General features: G+C 44.4%; 1 protein-coding gene across 1 annotated transcript in view; it reads left to right on the plus strand.

Moving 5' to 3' along the window:
* Positions 1-18667, plus strand: part of col27a1a (collagen, type XXVII, alpha 1a) — a 64027-nt gene that overhangs the window by 40096 nt on the left and 5264 nt on the right. The window contains exons 15-50 of the mRNA XM_084572323.1: positions 1602-1655; positions 1874-1918; positions 3445-3498; positions 3879-3932; positions 4668-4721; positions 4825-4878; positions 5147-5200; positions 5351-5395; positions 6944-6997; positions 7087-7131; positions 7238-7291; positions 7401-7454; positions 8876-8929; positions 9606-9659; positions 12690-12743; positions 12971-13015; positions 13658-13702; positions 13826-13879; positions 15309-15362; positions 15479-15532; positions 15628-15681; positions 15771-15824; positions 15927-16034; positions 16124-16177; positions 16288-16395; positions 16493-16546; positions 16652-16705; positions 16832-16888; positions 16997-17050; positions 17124-17177; positions 17253-17306; positions 17526-17579; positions 17864-17971; positions 18127-18234; positions 18370-18477; positions 18573-18626. Of these exons, the coding sequence (XP_084428449.1) occupies positions 1602-1655; positions 1874-1918; positions 3445-3498; positions 3879-3932; positions 4668-4721; positions 4825-4878; positions 5147-5200; positions 5351-5395; positions 6944-6997; positions 7087-7131; positions 7238-7291; positions 7401-7454; positions 8876-8929; positions 9606-9659; positions 12690-12743; positions 12971-13015; positions 13658-13702; positions 13826-13879; positions 15309-15362; positions 15479-15532; positions 15628-15681; positions 15771-15824; positions 15927-16034; positions 16124-16177; positions 16288-16395; positions 16493-16546; positions 16652-16705; positions 16832-16888; positions 16997-17050; positions 17124-17177; positions 17253-17306; positions 17526-17579; positions 17864-17971; positions 18127-18234; positions 18370-18477; positions 18573-18626 (2172 nt within the window). The remainder of the gene's footprint in view (positions 1-1601; positions 1656-1873; positions 1919-3444; positions 3499-3878; positions 3933-4667; positions 4722-4824; positions 4879-5146; positions 5201-5350; positions 5396-6943; positions 6998-7086; positions 7132-7237; positions 7292-7400; positions 7455-8875; positions 8930-9605; positions 9660-12689; positions 12744-12970; positions 13016-13657; positions 13703-13825; positions 13880-15308; positions 15363-15478; positions 15533-15627; positions 15682-15770; positions 15825-15926; positions 16035-16123; positions 16178-16287; positions 16396-16492; positions 16547-16651; positions 16706-16831; positions 16889-16996; positions 17051-17123; positions 17178-17252; positions 17307-17525; positions 17580-17863; positions 17972-18126; positions 18235-18369; positions 18478-18572; positions 18627-18667) is intronic.

Here is an 18667-nt window from a genome sequence, read left to right on the forward strand (position 1 = left end):
CTGAAACCGAGTATGCCTGCTTAATTGAGTAAACACCCTCAATTAGCTCCCATCATCATTTACGCTGCCAGTCACTTTGGTGGGAAACTAACCACAGTTTTTGTGAACATCTTCAAAACAAAGAAAGTGGTTGGTTTTTGAACTCGAAGATCTAGGACAAGGTTTTTTTTTCACGAAATGCCCTTACTATTTTCTCACATGCCAAACATGAGCCTTATCCACAGTCTGATCAGCCAATCAAACAAACCGTAACAATGCATCCCGTTCTCTTCTTTGAATCTCCCGTCCTATTAAGTATTTTGGGACAGGAACTGCCCCCCCTCCTCCGCCCACCCATCACCTTGCCCTCCATGCCTGCTCGACCCGACAGCCACATAATTGCGTCTGATTATAACGTCTCCTCGGTTTCTCTTGTCGTGTCCCGTCTTCGCCCCAGTCGCTGCCACTCCTCCCGGTCTATTCCAGGCCACCGCCAGCGGCAGCAGGCCTGTAATTGGAGGACTCTCTGATTACAGCTCTGCTCTCAGCTCCGTGTCCTCCCGTGTCTTCTTGCACCCGTCTGATCCGGCTTAACGTACGGTGCGCGGCAGCAGCACTGAACTGCACTTTAAAGTGTATAAATATGCAAACCCCCATTCTCTGGGGACTACGGGCCCTTGGCTTTGGGTGAAGCGTCTAGACTCGCTTACAAATGCACCATTCAGAAGTACCACTGTCTTATTTAACAGCTGTCTCTGTCTTTCTTGATGTCTTTCTTTCCCTCCTTGCTTCCAGCATTTGAAATATCAGTGTAAAATATTTTCCATGTACGCACACCATCCTCTTCTTATCCTGCTTTGATGTGATGGAGAGAGGAAAGGTAGTTGTACTTCCCAGGATCCGAACCTTGCTGCCCCCTGTGGCAGGCACTGATGAAAATTAAAAAACAAATCCAGAAACCTGAATTCAATTAAAGACATTATACTCTCAAGTATATTGTGTTTCTTCGTACGTATCTTGCAGTTTGGGCAGGAAATCTGTTGTTGAAAGGAACATTTAAGTGTGATTGGGTCATTTAGAGTTCTGCTCGCCTCCAATCGGATACTGTATGACTTCATTCGTCAGGCATTAGATTGCAAATCAGCTTCCCAGCGTAGGAAGGCGAAACCTTTCTCTACGCTCGAACCAATCGACGCCAAATTAAGTGACTTGTAGCGAGTGACATTTTTGCGGCACGCACTTAATGACGTCCCCTGTCGCACATGCGGATACGACACTATTCAGCACGTAGATATTCGAGACGCTGAGCCAAAGCCGCCCTTTGATTCGGGGCTTTCAGATGAGGCGCAACCTCAGCTTCTGACTGCCAGATCTACTCCTCCCCCTCGAAATCGGCCGTATATTATCGCCCATTGTTTTGCGTCGTGTGACAGCCACATGAATAATCTGGAAGCGACACAATGAATTCATTCATACATTTAATGAAAGTGAGATGGTGCACTAATTGTATGTGTGTTCCTTCGATAGATGTCAAGAGCCTGAGCCGCATGTGTTTATCCGTGCTTTATATGTGTGTGACTGCTGAATGTGAATCTGGTTTATCTTGTCTCTTCTGGCATCAGGGTGACATGGGGCCAGTGGGAGAGATGGGCCTTCCAGGACCTAATGGACTGAAGGTAATCTGAAACACACATGGAAACGGTTGACTTCACTGTCTTACACTGTCTTGTTTAGACTGCCTTGTAATTATTTTATGTGTGATATAAATCTAGAGGATGGAAAATATGCTTGTTTGGACAGGTTGCAATTGCTAATAGTGTTTATGGCGCGTGTTGCCATGAGGGCGCTTCTCGAGGCCGAGCCGTCTGACCTGTGTCTCGTTGCTCTTTTCCAGGGGGTGCCCGGCAATCCAGGAGAACCAGGACTGAAAGGTGATAAGGTGATCTGAATATTCCTGTTATTGGCCTGTGTTTGAGAGCATGTGTTGGATATGTGCGCCTTTGCATCCTGTTGTAGACGCCTCTGTCAAAGCTTTAGACCCAGAGCATGCTTTCATTAGTTCCCACCTTCAGCTTTAATCATACAAACTTGTGACCATTGGTTTCTACCGCTGTTTTTCCTTTCTATGTCATTTTGAAACCAATTTCAGGAACCAATGCATACTATATCACACCTTTTCATTTATTTCTGTCTAAGAACTGTTAAGACATGGTTAAACACATAAAGGTTGTTTTTAAAGTGCGACTGACGGACGATCCAAACAGGTGCAATAATTTGGAAAATGTCTGATGACTTAAATTAGTTAAATGCTTTTGCATACATCGATCTGGCATAACATTATGACCACTGACAGGAGAAGTAAACAACATCGACCATCTTTTCACAGTTCAATGTTCTGCTGGGAGACTTTTGGACTTGACATTCGTGTAGATGCTACTACATGTAGCACCCACCTAGACCAGACCGGGCACCCCCCTCCCCATAGCAATGACGTTCCTTCAGCCTGACACAAACACACACACAAAAACAGTTTAAAAACAACTCAAAAGAACAGCACAAGGTGTTGACCTGGCCTCCAAATTCACTAGATCCCGAACTGATCGAGTATCTGTGGGATGATCCACAGAGGCCCCTACCCTCAATCCATAGGACCCAAAGGCCCCCCACTAACAACACCACAGGACACCCTCAGAAGGCCCATGTCCATTCTCTGAAGAGCCACAACTGTTTTGGAGGCACAAGGGAGACGTGCACAATATTAGGAAGGTGGTCATAATGTTATGCCTGATCGGTGTGGGAAATCTTCACCCTGGAAGTCTCTCCACTTAGCCCCCCCGTAGATCTGTTCAATTTCACAACAAACAAGCTGGAAACAGCTTGAGGTTTTTTCTCAACCAGAAGCTTTAACGGCACAAGCTGATCTTTTAAGACCAGCAGTAAAGTCTGGGAGTCTGCTTTTGCTGTAGTTGACTGTCATTTCTCCAGATAAAACCAGAACCATAATCAAGAATAACAAAGATAAAATAGAAACAAAAGCACAAATTATCAGAATGACAGAACATATATGTGTCTTTTTTTAATTGCCCCCCTTTAATTGCTTGAGATTCTTTATGACTGTTGTGTACAAAAGATTATTTTTTGTATTTATAAGAAAGCCCCTCACGCCACAGATGAAATAATTAATAATGGCTTAGTCTGTAAAACATGTGGGGCAACTGAATGGAGCAGTTGCTATCCACGCCTTTCATAAGACAGCATGACACCACATTAAGAACTTGGCTGATGCTGTGAATTACTTTCATTGTGTGCGAATGATGTACAGACTGCTAATTACTACTGTCTGTCGCAAGAGCTGAATGTGATTGACAAAATACAAAGTTACAATGCCCCCTAATGTTCTGTTTTTCTTTCTTTCTGTCCACGCCTCATCCATCTTCCCTGCGTGTCTCCTCGTCCCTCCGTCAGGGTGAAATTGGAATTCCTGGAGAGCAAGGGGAGATCGGGTACAAAGGAGACAAGGTAGCTCACCTCTGCAACACATCTGTATTCTCATGCACATTCTCCTCAACCCCATCATCCCCTGCCCTGAATGCTTCCTCCGATGCACACAGATCCCGAGTTACACAACCTTTGTTGGAGGACTGTGTCTTTGCAAAATGACTTAGCCAGATGTTTGCTGTCCAGCTCATGGAAATTCTCATGTTAACCAAGCACATTTGTCTTCGTGTGTAAGCAAAATCGAACCTATCATGGAACGGGCGGGCCCCAGGAGAGGGCAGGAGACTGAGACGAGTCATGCATGTCTAATGTCTGATTCCCTAGAAAAGAAATCAACAATCTGCTTTTTGCTTCTGTGTCCTGAATCCTGCCTGACCGTCTGTCTTTATGTGTTTTGTTAGGGCATCCAGGGGGCTCCAGGGCTACCAGGTATCCGTGGGAAACCAGGACCGCCGGTTAGTTCTGGTCTGAATTTATTTACCAGGAACACTTTAAAATGCTAAAATGCGTATATTTTCATCCAAGAAAGCTTAGCTTAACATATTGGAAGAGCCGACAGTTTCATTAGAAAACAAAATCCAAAATATCTGCATGCTAATATAATGCTACCGCAAGTTAGCTTAGCTTAGCATTAAGACGTGGTTAGCATGGCTGTGTCCAAAGGTAACAAAATCTTCCTACCAGCATGCTATATGAGGCTTTTTAAGCTATTTTCATCTCAAAAGTAAGAACAACATTTTCTTACACAAGAAGGTTTTGTGCAGGACTATTTCTTGGCCAGATCCAGTAATTTCCTAAAGTTTTGTCAACACTTTGAGTTCGCCACTCAACCATCAGAGTCCAGGAAGTCTTTGCTCCCAGCCAAGAAATGTCTTACCAGAGCTTAAATGTTCCAGGGCCTGAATTTAAATGTAAAGTATTTGTGTATTTGTTTACTTCTTTGTAAAGTGAATAAAACAAGTGCAATAGAACGTGCTAGAAGGTGGACAGACCCTAGCAGTTTTGCATTGTTTTCAATCTTTGCACTAATCTACGCTAACCGGCTTCTGGCTGCAGCCTTACTCTCTGTTTATGCAGTTATGTAAGGAGTATTGGCCTCTACTGTAATTCTCTGAAAGAAACTAGAATATACTTCATAAAAAATCCAACTATTTCACATTGCTCATGTTTTCCTTGTTGTTTTTTTACAGGGCAACCCAGGTGACAGAGGCCCTGACGGTGCCCCCGGACCACCAGGCCCTGAGGTTTGTATTTGCACCTTCTCTGCTGGGTTAGTAAGTATTGCACAGAGGCCTTTTTTAAAAAATATAACCCATTATTTAACTTTTTTTTTTTTTTTCATGACAGGGTTTTCCTGGTGACATGGGACCACCAGGAGAGAACGGCCTTGAAGGACCAAAGGTGAGTGAAACTGGCATCTGTAGGAAAGCCGGATGCAAATGCCTGCACGCCAACAGGCTCACAATTGCAATGCTTGCATGCTGATATTTATGTATTTATGTTTGCCGTGGTCTTATCTTAGTTTGAACATGTCACGATTTAGTCATAAACCAAAGTATATGACCGATTAATAATTGTCCTGATGATGGTATTTTGGGAAATGACCAAAATCATTATCCTCTGGACGACCTGCAACCGGACTGTGACAAACAACTTTTTTCACATCCAGGGAAAACTAGGGGCCAGAGGTTTACCAGGGCCAAGAGGGGTGCCTGGCTTAGAGGTAAGACCATCACACGCCGCCCACATTTGAAAGACCCCAAAGGACCAGGAAGGCATTAAAAGCTTTACGACACAAGACTTTTGCTTTTCCTTGGGACACTTTATGTCTCCAAGCGTAAATCACACTAAGGTCAATATCATTTGCTTCCAGGGGGACGAGGGCCCGATTGGACCGCCAGGCCCAACAGGACTCGAGGTGAGTTGTTAGATAAACACCTGAGGTTGCTTGGCTAGCAGAGAGAGAACACAGCAGGAAGCACTGTTACTGCAAGTTTAGGGTCTCTTTACTCATGCTCTTTCACCGGTACAGCATGTATGTGTAAAAACAACACGCTCGACACGTGAGTTTGGTCGTAGAGGAAAAGTTTGGACCGCCATACAAAAGCGTCCGTCATGTGCCGTGTTGTTTCAGCGCTTAGTTTTAATCGTGCATCCCAGAAATTTATTCTACCACAGTGAGAGTTCACTTGAAACGTAGCTTTGGGTGATAAAGTCCGTCGTCACGTTGGACTTTTCTTGGTTTGCATCGGAGAGAATTTATAGATATGTATGCGTTTTATAGAGATTGTCCCTGGATGGTTAGTCTATCCACTCACGAAAAAAGGAACTGCATGCAATCCCCAGTCTTGGCCACCAGGGGGTGATAACTGCCATCACCATGTTTATAGACGGCAGGATTTATAGCTGCCATAAAGTGCTGGATGATGGTAATGGCCCGCTGCAGAAATAGAAGATTTGTTGCCTTTATTCCTCAAAAAATGCTTCACTGGATGTAAAACGCAGCATGGATCATTTTAATTATAAACATGCTTTCAAGTTTTCTCATGTGACTAGAAAACAAAACCATTATCCCAGATTCTGGATTTATTTTATACTTCCTTCCTGTCTTTCCTTTTTCATTTTTAAGTTCCTCCACACTCGCCCACCTCCCACCCGCTCGCCCGTCTTGTTCTCTGACCCCCCCTTTATCCTGTATTCAATGGGAAGTGGTGAATGACTCCTTTGGGAGCTGTGATTGATCTCTGGCCAGGTGCCACGAGTCCTCCCGCTCCTCCACCTCGTGCGCTAGCTTGTGTCTTAGCTCAGCTTCTGTGAGCAGAGCGACAGCCTCGCCTTTTCCTTCCTCGTCACCTCCAAAACCTCACTGAGGTATCTCCAGTGTGTCTTGTTTTCGTTAATATCGTCGGACATGAATCTAAATCAGGTGATAAGAAGTCACAAATTGCAGAAAGCTCCCATTAATTCTCATTTTACTACGAGAATCTGGTTTTACTTTGCGCAATTAAAATAAAGTGTCAGCTTGCACTGTCTTGCGAGAGTTTCCAGGATCTGGAGTGAGGCTCTGGAATTGTTGAGTCACTCGGTTCTTTAGGAGTTTGGCTTAAACGTTCCTGACCTGGAGGTATCGCTGAAAAAAAAAAGCACTTACGCCCCCCCATCCAAAACCCCCTCTTAACCCCGGGAATTACTGTCTGTGTCAGAGGAACATTACAACCCTTGAACGGTTTCACAGCCTGCCAAAATGTACTGTCAGCATTACCTGCACATGCCACTGCTTTTGTCTGGAGCATTCAGCATACAGTCAGCCGCAGGCTACTTCCCAAGCCGTCATCTCAGAGCAAATGGATCATATATATTAAGAATATTTGTAAGAATTTGCGATTCATTTTAATGAGGCATTAAGTGGCAAGTTAATGTCTGTTATTCCCTATTCATCATTCTGTGGTGCATATTTATTTTTCAGGGCAGAATGGGCAGAACAGGATTTCCCGGGAAGGCTGGGCCAGAGGGACTTAAGGTAATTTAAAAGACAGACCTATCTTTTTCTTGTCCCTCCAAAAAAAAAAAGAATATTTTTTAACTAAAAATACATATTTGTCTCCACAGGGAGAGTCCGGAATCACAGGGAAAGTTGGACTCATGGGAGAAAGAGTAAGAAACCCCCGTCTTTGCCGCTTCACGAGTTGCATAATAGCACTTTTTCCACAATCCATTTCTATCCATTCCATCCGTCCAACACTGAGTTTCTGTGTTTCAGGGATTGGTGGGTTTCATCGGACCTGTGGGAGAGGCGGGGCTGGCAGGAGAGAAGGTAAAAAAACAAAACGAAAAACAAAAACTACCATGTTCCATTCGTAAATTTATTTTAGACGTGCTACTAAGGTGACTATAAAGACTGAATGTTGTGCTTTTTTCTTTAGGGGGATCGAGGGGAGATGGGCCTCCCAGGACCACCTGGAGAAAAGGGATCCACGGTAAGATGTGATGAAGGACGTTTCGCGTTCGATAGAGATCTGCGTTTCAAAATACCAAAAAATGCTTGAGGAGATGCTGGTTTGTCTTTAAGGAGATCTTAGAAACGGTCGTCTTAAACTAAACCGTGTCTTTTATTCCCATGGGAATATGGTGATGAGTGGGGTTAGGTCAATACCACAGTAATAAGCTGAAGGGAAATGGAGGCACATCATCCAGATCCAGTGGGCGACTTAGGAGCAGTGGTTTGGCACTTGGCGAGATGCGTTAAGCGGAATAAATATTGGTTTTAAACAAAGGAGGAATAATACCAGTGGATCCTATTTAAGATTTACTTCCTGAAGTTTTTTTTTTAGCGGACACAGGAAGCTCTGACTTCTCTTTAACACCAATGGGATTTGGTCAGTTCAATAAAGAAACGAAAAGAGGATATTCCCTTTCCAGACATCCTTCCCTGGTTCTCCTTTAGTCTGAGTGATCCCCGAGCAGAACAAGCAGCCCCTTTGTAATGTATTTTTATCTTAAACAGACTGTCTAATGTATGTGACCGGCTTGAGTGGATGAGAATTTAGTCGTCATCCTCGCTCAAACAGAGAGGTTTCCTGCTGGAAAACTGACAGCCAGGATTTGGATTTCTCTGAGGACTTCACCACACACACGCACAGACACACACACACACACGCTTATAAGGAAGTGCTCGGTTGGCCCGCTCCCCTACGCTGCAAAACAGAAACAGACCCTCTGGAAAAGACTGCATCATGCAAAGTGAAGGGAGCTGACCAGCAGACACCGATAGCTGTTAACGGAGGGAGCTCATACTGCAGGCATTTATGTTTTATTCCAGTGGACGCATGAGATCAGAGCTGCCTACTGTGCTAGAAGGTCTCGTATTGGAATAGATTTTATTGCACTCAGCTGTTCTGAGTAGCTCCACCTGAAATAGCCCCCCCATTATATAGTTATGCTTTTACAAATGGCCCGGCCAAAAAGTATAAAAAGAAAAAAAGAGGGAAGGCAGCCAAAGGTAGTATGTTTTCTTATATAAAATCATCTCCTCAGGCTCTTGGTTATTCTATTCCACTGTTGTCTCTCATTGTTTCATTAAATGTGGTTTCTACTGCACAGCAGATGTTTGTCTTTATGTTTAAATCACATTTGAAAACTGAAATAAACTCTACTCCAGCGATGCCGTTTAATGTAAGAGCATCATTGTTTTGTGTGGTGAATCGCCAAATTGTTCCTTAATGTCTTGATTAGACCTTTTAGACCAACTTTACGCATCCACAAGGGAAATTGCTTGGTCAAAGTAGCACAATTGCACATGAAGAAAAAAAAAAAACACTCTTGAAGACTACTAGTAAAAGAAAAATATGTGTAAGGCCTTTTTTTAATCTGCGTTTGTTCGTCTGTGTGCACACGATAGGGTCACCCAGGGACGCCAGGTGAGACTGGACCTACCGGACCACCGGGAAGAACAGTAAGCCACCACTCTTGTGCACATTTTGCACATTCACCTTTCTTTTTTTACGTGCACGCTCAATTGTTCTAAATGGCCGCTGACCGCAGACTCCTTTTCAGGTTTTGCATGTGAGGTAGAATATTAAGTGCGGAGGAAAAAAAAACCCATCCAACAATAACAGCTAACGCGCTCGCAGACAAAGAGTTCTTTGAGCCACTGTCTCTCTTCATGAAAGGCACCTTGTTAGGAGTCGTAGATGATAGTGCGTAGTGTTAATAACCCACCGTGTGCAGCGGCGTTTTCTCTGAGCGTTATGAGACCTGGCAACCTCCCGCTGAACCTGCATTACCCTCCTGTCAGTCAAAAGCTTAACACCTATAACCAATTAGAAGCTGCCCCTCTCTGTCAAACGGAGAGCGGGCCGAGCACCGGTTGAATGTGGGGGCCACTGAGCCACCAAAACAAACATAAATACGGGGCTTTCGGGTGCAGCGGGACAGGATTCCTGAGCAGACCCTTTAATTGGTGTGAGTGACAGATCTGACAACAAACCCTATAGTGTGTTCCCGAGGTCAGGCTGCCCCCTGGGGTCAGCAGCCAGGGGGCTCTGTGCTCTGTCAGTGTAAACCTTTGTTTAATCTCCCTTTTCCTCTCTCTTTTCTCATTCATCCCCCTTTTTTCCTTTGTTCGTCAGGGCCCTCCTGGAGCGGCTGGGCCAGCCGGTACCAGAGGAACCAAAGGCTTGCGGGTAAGCTTGTTTTTTTTTTTTTTTTTTTGCGACATGCTGTAGGTGTTGACTGGTTTTCTGCAGTCCCTGTGTCATCGTTCCCAGGCTTAAGAACAGATCATAAACTTGGCACAAAAAAAAAAGTGTGCATGCACATTGCTTTCTGCTTCTCGTATGCCCTGCTGTGTGTTTATAGGAGCTCTGTTGCTGCTGCTGTTGTTGAGCTTACACTCGGAAAATCTAAGTGGGTAAACACAATGAAGTGGTACGAAGCTGCCTCCAGACTTATGTCATGCGTGTATAATGGCCGTGGGTGCTCGCATGGCACATACAGACAGTCGAGGAAAGAGTCTGCTTCATTCTTTTCAGAAGTCAGCGCTCATTAAATATCTGGAAGAGCTTAAGTGATTTAAGCTTATCCCGCAAAAAAATAGAACAATGATGTCTGGCTGTTGGAAGGAGCCGTCGTCCGTCCTGCTACATGAGATCTGATGCGGTTTTGGAAAATGTGACCTGGCTTTTCTGGAAGAAGATAAAACGGTGAACGGGATTTATGGAGGGATTAACAGAGGCTTTTTGACTGCACTTGAGCACTCGTACATCATCCACAAACACCTCGAAAGCAGCTTTAGCACCATTATCACTTTTTATTTTTCCTAAACTCTTGACTAAGTACCGTTAGTGGAACTTTTATGATAGATTTTACCGTGTTTAAGTTTTTTATTAAACCTCCAGTTAATTATAGAAATAAGAACTGTGATGGTGCAGTAATTCAATTAAAAGCAATATCATTAGTCAGGAATGATCAGTCACAGCTACAGCAAACACTGTTTATCATGGCCGCATTCCATTTAGGTATCCCACTGATGTTTGTGCGGTGACAGGAGCAGTCGGTGTTCATAGTTACACCTGTACTTTTACTGCTAAAACCTGTTAAACTAAACATATTGCGCCAGTAACAACGCCAATTTGTCTTAATAAAAGTGAAATCGCACACAATGCCAGAATATTATAGGATTAAAACCTGAAAAGCATGAAACAAAAGCTAGAATTGTGCCAAATTCTGATATTTAATGTTAAAATCTGGCGACTGGGACAACGTCCAGCTAACAAGTCCTTCAATTCACTGGGAGTATTTAGGTAATTTCAAACGAAGAGGCAGTAATTCTGAGGAAGATGACGGCAGCGGCTCTGATAATGTTCCTGGTCGGATTTGCTTGACGCCTTCCAACGCACCTCCGCTTCTGCTCTTCCACTCTTGTGGTGCGCAGATCCCGTTGACAGTCATTTTCGAGAGGTTTTTAGTGGCTAACTTTTATGGCTAACGGTCGCCCGAGCCAGCTGAAAATCGGGATGAAATAGCACCGAGCTTCTTTATCTGAAGCGTCCATGGGAGGCCTGGGCACGCTCTGATGTCTCAAGCTGTGTTTTCAAGTAATACTAATGTCGGCGGCTTCCACTGCCAGTAAATCTGCCTGCTGCCTTATGACTTATGCTGCGTAGTCCAAGATTAGAAACCTGAGTGTAGCGAGCCAGGAGACGTAGAGGGTGTTCTCTTACAGACAGCTGCTGTCCAACATGTGTGCAACCGCAGACACACTGAAATGCATTTTTTTGCCTCAGTGTAGTAAATAAACACATTCATTTGAGAGGTTATTACTTGTCTTCGGTGTAAAATGAGACTCTATAACTCCTTATGTCTTTTAGATGTTAGCTTCTTGGCTTGAAACACGGATCCTTTGTCAGAAATGTAACATCTGGCTTTACTCAGATATGACACCGAACTGCTGTAACATGGAAATATCGTGGAAACTAGAGATAAAACTGCCTGAAACTGGAAGTTGGCATCGGGACGCAGTGCCACCGCTGTCTCTGAGTCTGTGTTTTATTTGCATATGTGAAAAAACATTTGAAACGCGTGGGTGTCAGCCAGGACGACTCACCAGTCTTTGTGTTGTGTCTTGACGTCTAAACAACAAATCCTCCCGTTAATGTTTTCCATATTGGAGAGCATATTCGCCTCATCATCCCTTCCTCGCTCTCTCTGCTGTCTGAGCTGGTTTAAATTGACGCTGATAGTGTTTTGGATTTGTGCTGCTGGTGTTCCTTTTCTGCATTTAGTTTGAAAAACGGGTCAGACATTTGTGTTGCAGGCTACCGTAGCTTCATATTTATTAATTCATTTTAATGCTTGGGTGTTTTTCCACGGGCTCGAAAGGGATAAAATACAGTATGTTCCTTACAGATCGGCTAATCAGGCTATGTAAACTCAACCGGTGAGTAGCAGGTACCCCAGACAGGAATGTTAATGAGCAGTGCTCATCCAGCTCTACGTATAATAGGCTTATTGCACTTGAGCTAACGCCGCTCTCCGTGGGCCAAGCTCCCACCGTGCCCAGTCATCAATCACTTGCGCAACAAGGGCCCCCTTTGTCGGGGTGTTGCATTTGATTTCGCCTAATCCCGAGAAAATTACAGTTAACCACTTGTTATTTATAGCCACTGCTGGCTGATCCATACAGCATCTTCTCAGTGACGGGCCAGCATCCTCCAGAGCGGGGATGAGGGACTAGCCAGGGTGCAGGTGCAGAGCAGATGGAACGTATTGGGCCGCTGCCTGGCTCCCATTTATTATCACTGCTCACTGGACTAGTGGGCCTTTAAGCACTTTAGATTGATTATGTTTGACAGTTGCTCCCATGTAATCTAAACAGTCAGACTGCTCTGACAGTGTGTGTGTGTTTAACAGTGAACTGTACACATGTGTGTGCCCCGACTCGATGCCCCGAATGAAGAATTGAAATAATGCGAGTTGAAGATGGTGCCATGTGTGACGCATATTGAGAGATTTTTGAGTTTTACACACACGGCTACCCTTTGCTTTCTCATTTAACCCAGTATAATAGCTTGTAACCTGCGCACGGCCTCCTACATGTTGCCAGTACCGACGGGGTCAATCCACGCTGAGATGTTTGTTTACACCACGTTGTAGCTGTCTGGCAGTGTTACAGTGACCTCTGTTGGTGAAGTGACAGCCGTCTTGTGTTTCAGGGAGCGAGAGGGCCCGACGGTCCAACAGGAGACTTGGGGTTAGAGGGCAAGAAGGTAAGGATGCTGGCATTCACTAAGTCAAATTGTGCATGCTCACAAGACTTAATAGCAAACCCTATTTCATTCAGCATATAATAAACCTTAAGAGGGGGAAATGGAGTTTTTGCACAAAAAAAATGGTAAGCTGCACATCCCTTCGTTCCACTGAGGAGGCAGGAAATTTACAATAACAGTAACATGTCTGGACTCCGGCTATCGCTCATCCTTCCTTCTCTCTGCAGGGTCCTGATGGTCCTCCAGGAAAAATTGGCTTCCCTGGACCACAGGTAAAGCTCTGGGGTACCTCTTCTACTTCCCGGCTCCTTCCTCTCGTATATTTTTTGGTGCTTATGTTCCTCTGGAGGGGCGAGATGTGATGATTTACAGGGCCAATATGATACCAGCAGTGCGGAGGCCCGCAGTCAGAAACAACATTTTACAAACTGTGTCCCAGATGCACACGACAGTGTTAAGTGATTTTGCACAGCTCATCGATTTGATGAGAGTTATTCTGCTTACAATTAAACCCCTGAAACGCCACTGCTAAAAATATTTGAGTATCTGTTGCTCTGATGCCCTTTTATGGAAAGGCATGTAAACCCAACATAATAGGAATATTGACTTTGGGGCAAATAGAAAGAGATGAATGAGCAGGACGACATAAAATGACATAAAAGGAAAGAAAAAGACAATGAAAATGTCTTCTAAAGGAATGTCCCTTCTTTTTCCTTTTACATTTTGTCTTTAAATGCAGAACATGTGTGAAACGGGACTTAAAAGCCCTTGTAAATTCCCCCCTTTTGTCTTAATGTGCTTTCTTTTTTTAGTCAAGCAAATGAACTCTCATTTTTTTTCAACATCACACATGAATTTTGACTCAGTTAATCTTGTCTCACACCTTTTTTTCTTTTTACTATCTCCCCCCCAAGGGAAAGATTGGCGAGACGGGGGAAACTGGGCCTAAAGGTTTTCCTGTAAGTTCATTATTATCCATATTGTGCATTAGCTTTGGTTGCTTATCATGCAAAACCTGACACTACATAACTTTGTGTGAATGTAAGATTGTATTCTGAACCCGGTGACCTTTCCGTCTCCAGGGTATCCAAGGGCCTTCGGGACCTCCAGGGGACAAGGGAATAGCAGGCGAGCCGGTACGGACTTCCTGCCTTCTGTCTTTGCCTTCATATGCTTCTCCTCATCTTCTGCTCACTATGCCTATCTTGATAATTTCCTTATCCTCTGTCTCCTTTTACAATATCCTCACTCCATCACATCAAACTTTTCTTTTCCCCTTTTCGGAAAGTTTTATTGAGTTCGTCGTGACACCAAACAGCGGCTCTCTGCCCAGCCCTGTCATCTCCAGAGTGCATCAGCCAGGAGATTGTTTATGAGGCGTATTTTAGAATTTATTAAAAATATTCACTCCTGTATTAAATGTTTCCTCCGGCGCGGCCAGGAGGTTGTCTCATCGCTCGCTCATCTGCTCCGTAGCGGCAGGAGAGCGAACTGCAGGCGCGCTAGGAGATTGATTTTTAACGCCGCTTTTATAGAAGCGCAAAACTGCTGAACTTGCATGGGAATTGATGTGATTAACGCCTTAATGGATGCGATGTTTACTGTGAAAGATTTGCCGTCCTTCTTGTGGTTTATTTTACGAGCAGTGGGAGAACTAGATGGGAAACAGCGGCACAGAAAAATGCGGTGGATTGCATGTGTGCTGGATTTAGCTCAGCAGTATTCGATACAGGCCCCCAGTCCCTCTTTGTTTTCATTGATATGAAGGAATCAGACAGTTTCCTGCTTCCTATTAAATAAAACCTGGATGTCTTACCCAGTCTCTGATGCATGCACTCATCACTCAGCATTTTAATGGACAATTTACAGTTGCACTTTGGCAATCATGCATGTGCACAATTTTAAGCAGGTAATTTAATTATAAGGTAAATGCTATATAGTCTACCATCCTTATCATTCTCCGTACACTGATCTGCCACAATATTAAAACCACTGACAGGAGAAGTGAATGACATTGACCATTTTGTGACAATTCAGTGTTCTGCTGGGAAACTTTGGACCTGGCATTCATTCATGTGGATGTTACTTAGACATGTACCACCCACCTAGACCAGATCAGACTTCCCCACCCCATAGCAATGACACTCCTTGATGGCAGCAGCCATCCCCATAGCAGGATGCAGCCTGAGACAAACGCTTTAGGAACAACTCAACAAACACGAAGAACAGCACAAGGTGTTGACCTGGCCTCCAAATTCACTAGATCCCGAACTGATCAAGTATATGTGGGATGATCCACAGAGGCCCCTCCCCTTAACCCATAGTACCCAAAGACCCCCATTAACAACATTCTGTTGCCAGACACCACAGGACACCCTCAGAAGGTCCCATATCCATTCTCTGATGAGTCACAACTGTTTTGGAGGCACAAGGGAGACCTACACAACATTAGGGGCTCAGTCGCAATCCACATTAGCCAGAGATTCCCTTCTTCTTTTCCCACATTAAACTAGAACTGATTTTGTTGGTTTTTAGTCTGATTAGTGCCTGTGTTGACTTATCTAGGGATCACCTGGCCCACCTGGGACGGTGGGACTGTTGGGAGAAATTGGTCACCAGGTGAGAGACTTTGCAGACACACTCTCCAACACGTGTTGTATAAGCAGATTTTCCTCATGCGTTCATTTTTGTACAAAGCCATTAACCATTTTCCTCGTCTTCTGTGTAATTTTAAGGGTCCTCCTGGTAAAGTGGGTGAACCAGGCCTGCCAGGAGAGTCAGGGGAGAAGGTGAGGCGATGATGCTGTTGCAGAGTTACCTGGATGTATGTTTTTACGTTCCAGGATATCATGTTAAAGTTCAATATGTCTTGTTTGCGCGTCAGGGAGCCATTGGACCTGCCGGGAATATCGGAGAGCAAGGACTAATAGGACAGCGGGTATGTTTACGAGAATTGTCCTTTTCCTAGCATGTGGAACTTGTTGTTCATTTCATGGTCTTATGTATGCATTTATGCATATCACGCAGGGAGAGCCGGGCCTCGAGGGAGAAGCTGGTCCGGCTGGTCCCGATGGCACCAAGGTGAAACGATTTTCTAAAATGTCCTTGATAAGTATGGCAAAAACACAAAAACACAGATATAGTCAAAGTATGTAGCATTAACTAGCTGGAATTTATTCTCAGGGCGAAAAAGGTGACATGGGTCAGGAGGGCGACACAGGCGAAAAAGGTGAAATCGGACTAAAGGGAAAAGAGGGACCACCTGGAAATCCTGGACTCACTGGCGTCAGAGTAAGTCACTTTTCTCTTTCTGTTCAGATTCATGCACACTCATTTTTAAAACTGTCTTTTTTACAAACTCTCTGCTTTTCTCAATGTAGGGCCCAGAAGGGAAGCCTGGCAAAATTGGGGAAAGAGGCAAACTGGGACCAAAGGTATTATCATTAACCAGTTTAATCCTAAAATAGCTGACAATATTCATACAAAATCAGATGGAAGTGCTCTGGTCAGCTGTTCAGTAACCTAATTTTTCCTGTGTGTTTAGGGTGCTAAAGGTCACATAGGTCACCTTGGGGAGACTGGGTCAGTGGGGAAGACTGGACCACCGGGTTTTGTGGGGCAAAAGGGCTCCAGAGGAACCATTGGACACGTGGTAAAGTGGAACAGTAATGATAAAAATATTTACAGTAACAGACACTTGATTATCTAATTGCTAATGTGACTAAAGACACAGCGTTTATTCTCTTTAGGGAGCTCCTGGTCGAATGGGTCAGCAGGGGGAACCTGGTCTAGCGGGTTATGAGGTAAGATTGTGTCTGGGGGGTCGGTGGGAACCATTAAATATTAAACAAGCCCATTAAGGTTATTTGGTGGAGTCATTTTACATAACATGATTTCTGTCTTTGCAGGGTCACCAGGGACCACAAGGCCCAATGGGGTCTTCAGGACCAAAAGGTGAAAAGGTACACCTCGTAACATGGATCTTTTATTCTTCCCCTGCATGTTGAGTTATATCCCAGAACCAGCCAGACTCGTAACATTTCCAAAGCCTAGGAGAAACATCTAACTGTTTTGATTTGTGTGTGCAGGGCGAGCAGGGGGATGATGGGAAGGTAGAAGGTCCTCCTGGTCCTCCAGGTGACATAGTAAGTCACACCTGACTTACTCTAGCTTCTCCTTTTACTGTTTGTCTTCTGTGAAGTTGCAGAGATCGGATGATTTGCAGCGTGCTCATATATTTCTTGTCTCACCAGGGGCCTCCGGGAGACAGAGGAGAGAGAGGCGAATCAGGAGACCCAGGCTACAAAGTAAGTACCATTGCTCCGGGTGATTTTAAAAAAGTGTTTATTTGGGTGTTAATATTCTGTTATCGTGTTTAAGGGTCAAATTGGTGTGGATGGAGAACGAGGCAGACCTGGAGCTCCCGGACAACCCGTGAGTGTTAAAACAAGTACGCAGTTCTGTCGCTACATCTACAAATGCTTTTATTCATATAACTGTCTGTTTCAGGGACATCCTGGACCTCGAGGGCAGCAGGGACCCAAAGGAGCCAAAGGAGATCAAGTAAGGATGTTTGTCTCTGAATGTTTGAAGAATTATATTTTAAAATGCAGTAATCTGACATCTGATCTGACAGACTTCCATCAGTTATCATGGATTTGCAAAAGCATCAGCAGTTCTTGCCTAAGTTAACATTAATGGTCGTTGCACATGATAAGAAATGTAGTGAACAATAGTAATCAATAATCTTGCACATTTTAAACTCTTTTTCTCTTTCTTAAGGGTCAGAAAGGCAAAAAGGGCCAGTCGGGACAAAAAGGAAACAGAGGAACAGAGGTAAGTAATTGATTTTCCATACGTCCACAGCTGCTTCAGTGAACTACAGTCTTTCATTACAAAAGGCAGATGTTTTGCGAAATCTCAGCCTTCAAAAATATGCATTTATGACAAATCTTCTTGGAAATGAAGCGTAAACAAATTATAGATGGATCGATTCAGAAACCAAGTGAAAACCAATTGTGCTCTCAAGTGAAAACAGACTCGGAAGAATTCATCAGAGGAAATCCAGTAATGCATCAATGCTGAGTCTAGATGTCTGATAAGCTCTCTGTTCTCCTCAGGGTGGGGGTGGTCCTCCTGGTCCCAGAGGCGTGGTGGGCCGAGAGGGGCTGGAGGGTGCGCCAGGGGTTGATGGAGTCCCAGGAAAAGATGGCAGTAAAGGCATGCCGGTGAGACAATCGAAGAACTTGTGTTCATCACTTGCTCATTAATCGTATTTATCATATGCAAACAAGAGTTTATTGAGCTGCTACCACTGCCTAGAGGTTTCAGTACTCATCATACCATTCATCACCTTCCTCATCTTACTTAAATGTGCATCTAGGGAGAGCATGGTGATGACGGGGAGGCTGGTCTTCCTGGCAAAGCTGGGTCACGCGGTAAAACTGGCGTTCCAGGACTCCCAGGAGATCAGGGGGGTATTGGACCGAAGGTAAGATGGAAACAAAGCATTGTGCATCTTTGTCAGACAGTAAATATACGACATATTTCTTGTGTGTGACAGTCTCGGTGATGTTCCCGCTCACGTCTGTACTCGGATATGTTTGTCATTCATTCACGCATCCAGGGTGAGCGGGGTCTTCGGGGCCAGAGCGGACCTCCAGGAAAAAGAGGCTTCAGGGGTGGAATGGGACTGCCAGGGGCGCAGGGAGACCAAGGGCCGAAAGGACAACCTGTACGTATCTGCAGCACGTACATATTTAAATAATATGACTTGGAGATGACTCCAAATTTATATATTTTTTAATTTTTGTCTCCGTTCCTGTGCAGGGTGATACAGGGGAACAAGGTTTTCCAGGAATTCTGGGAGTTTTTGGACCGAGGGTATGCACATCACTAAACGGCTACATAATCTTGTGCACACA

The sequence above is a fragment of the Chelon labrosus genome, assembly GCF_963514085.1.
Source record: "Chelon labrosus genome assembly, chromosome: 22".
Lineage (NCBI taxonomy): Eukaryota > Metazoa > Chordata > Actinopteri > Mugiliformes > Mugilidae > Chelon > Chelon labrosus.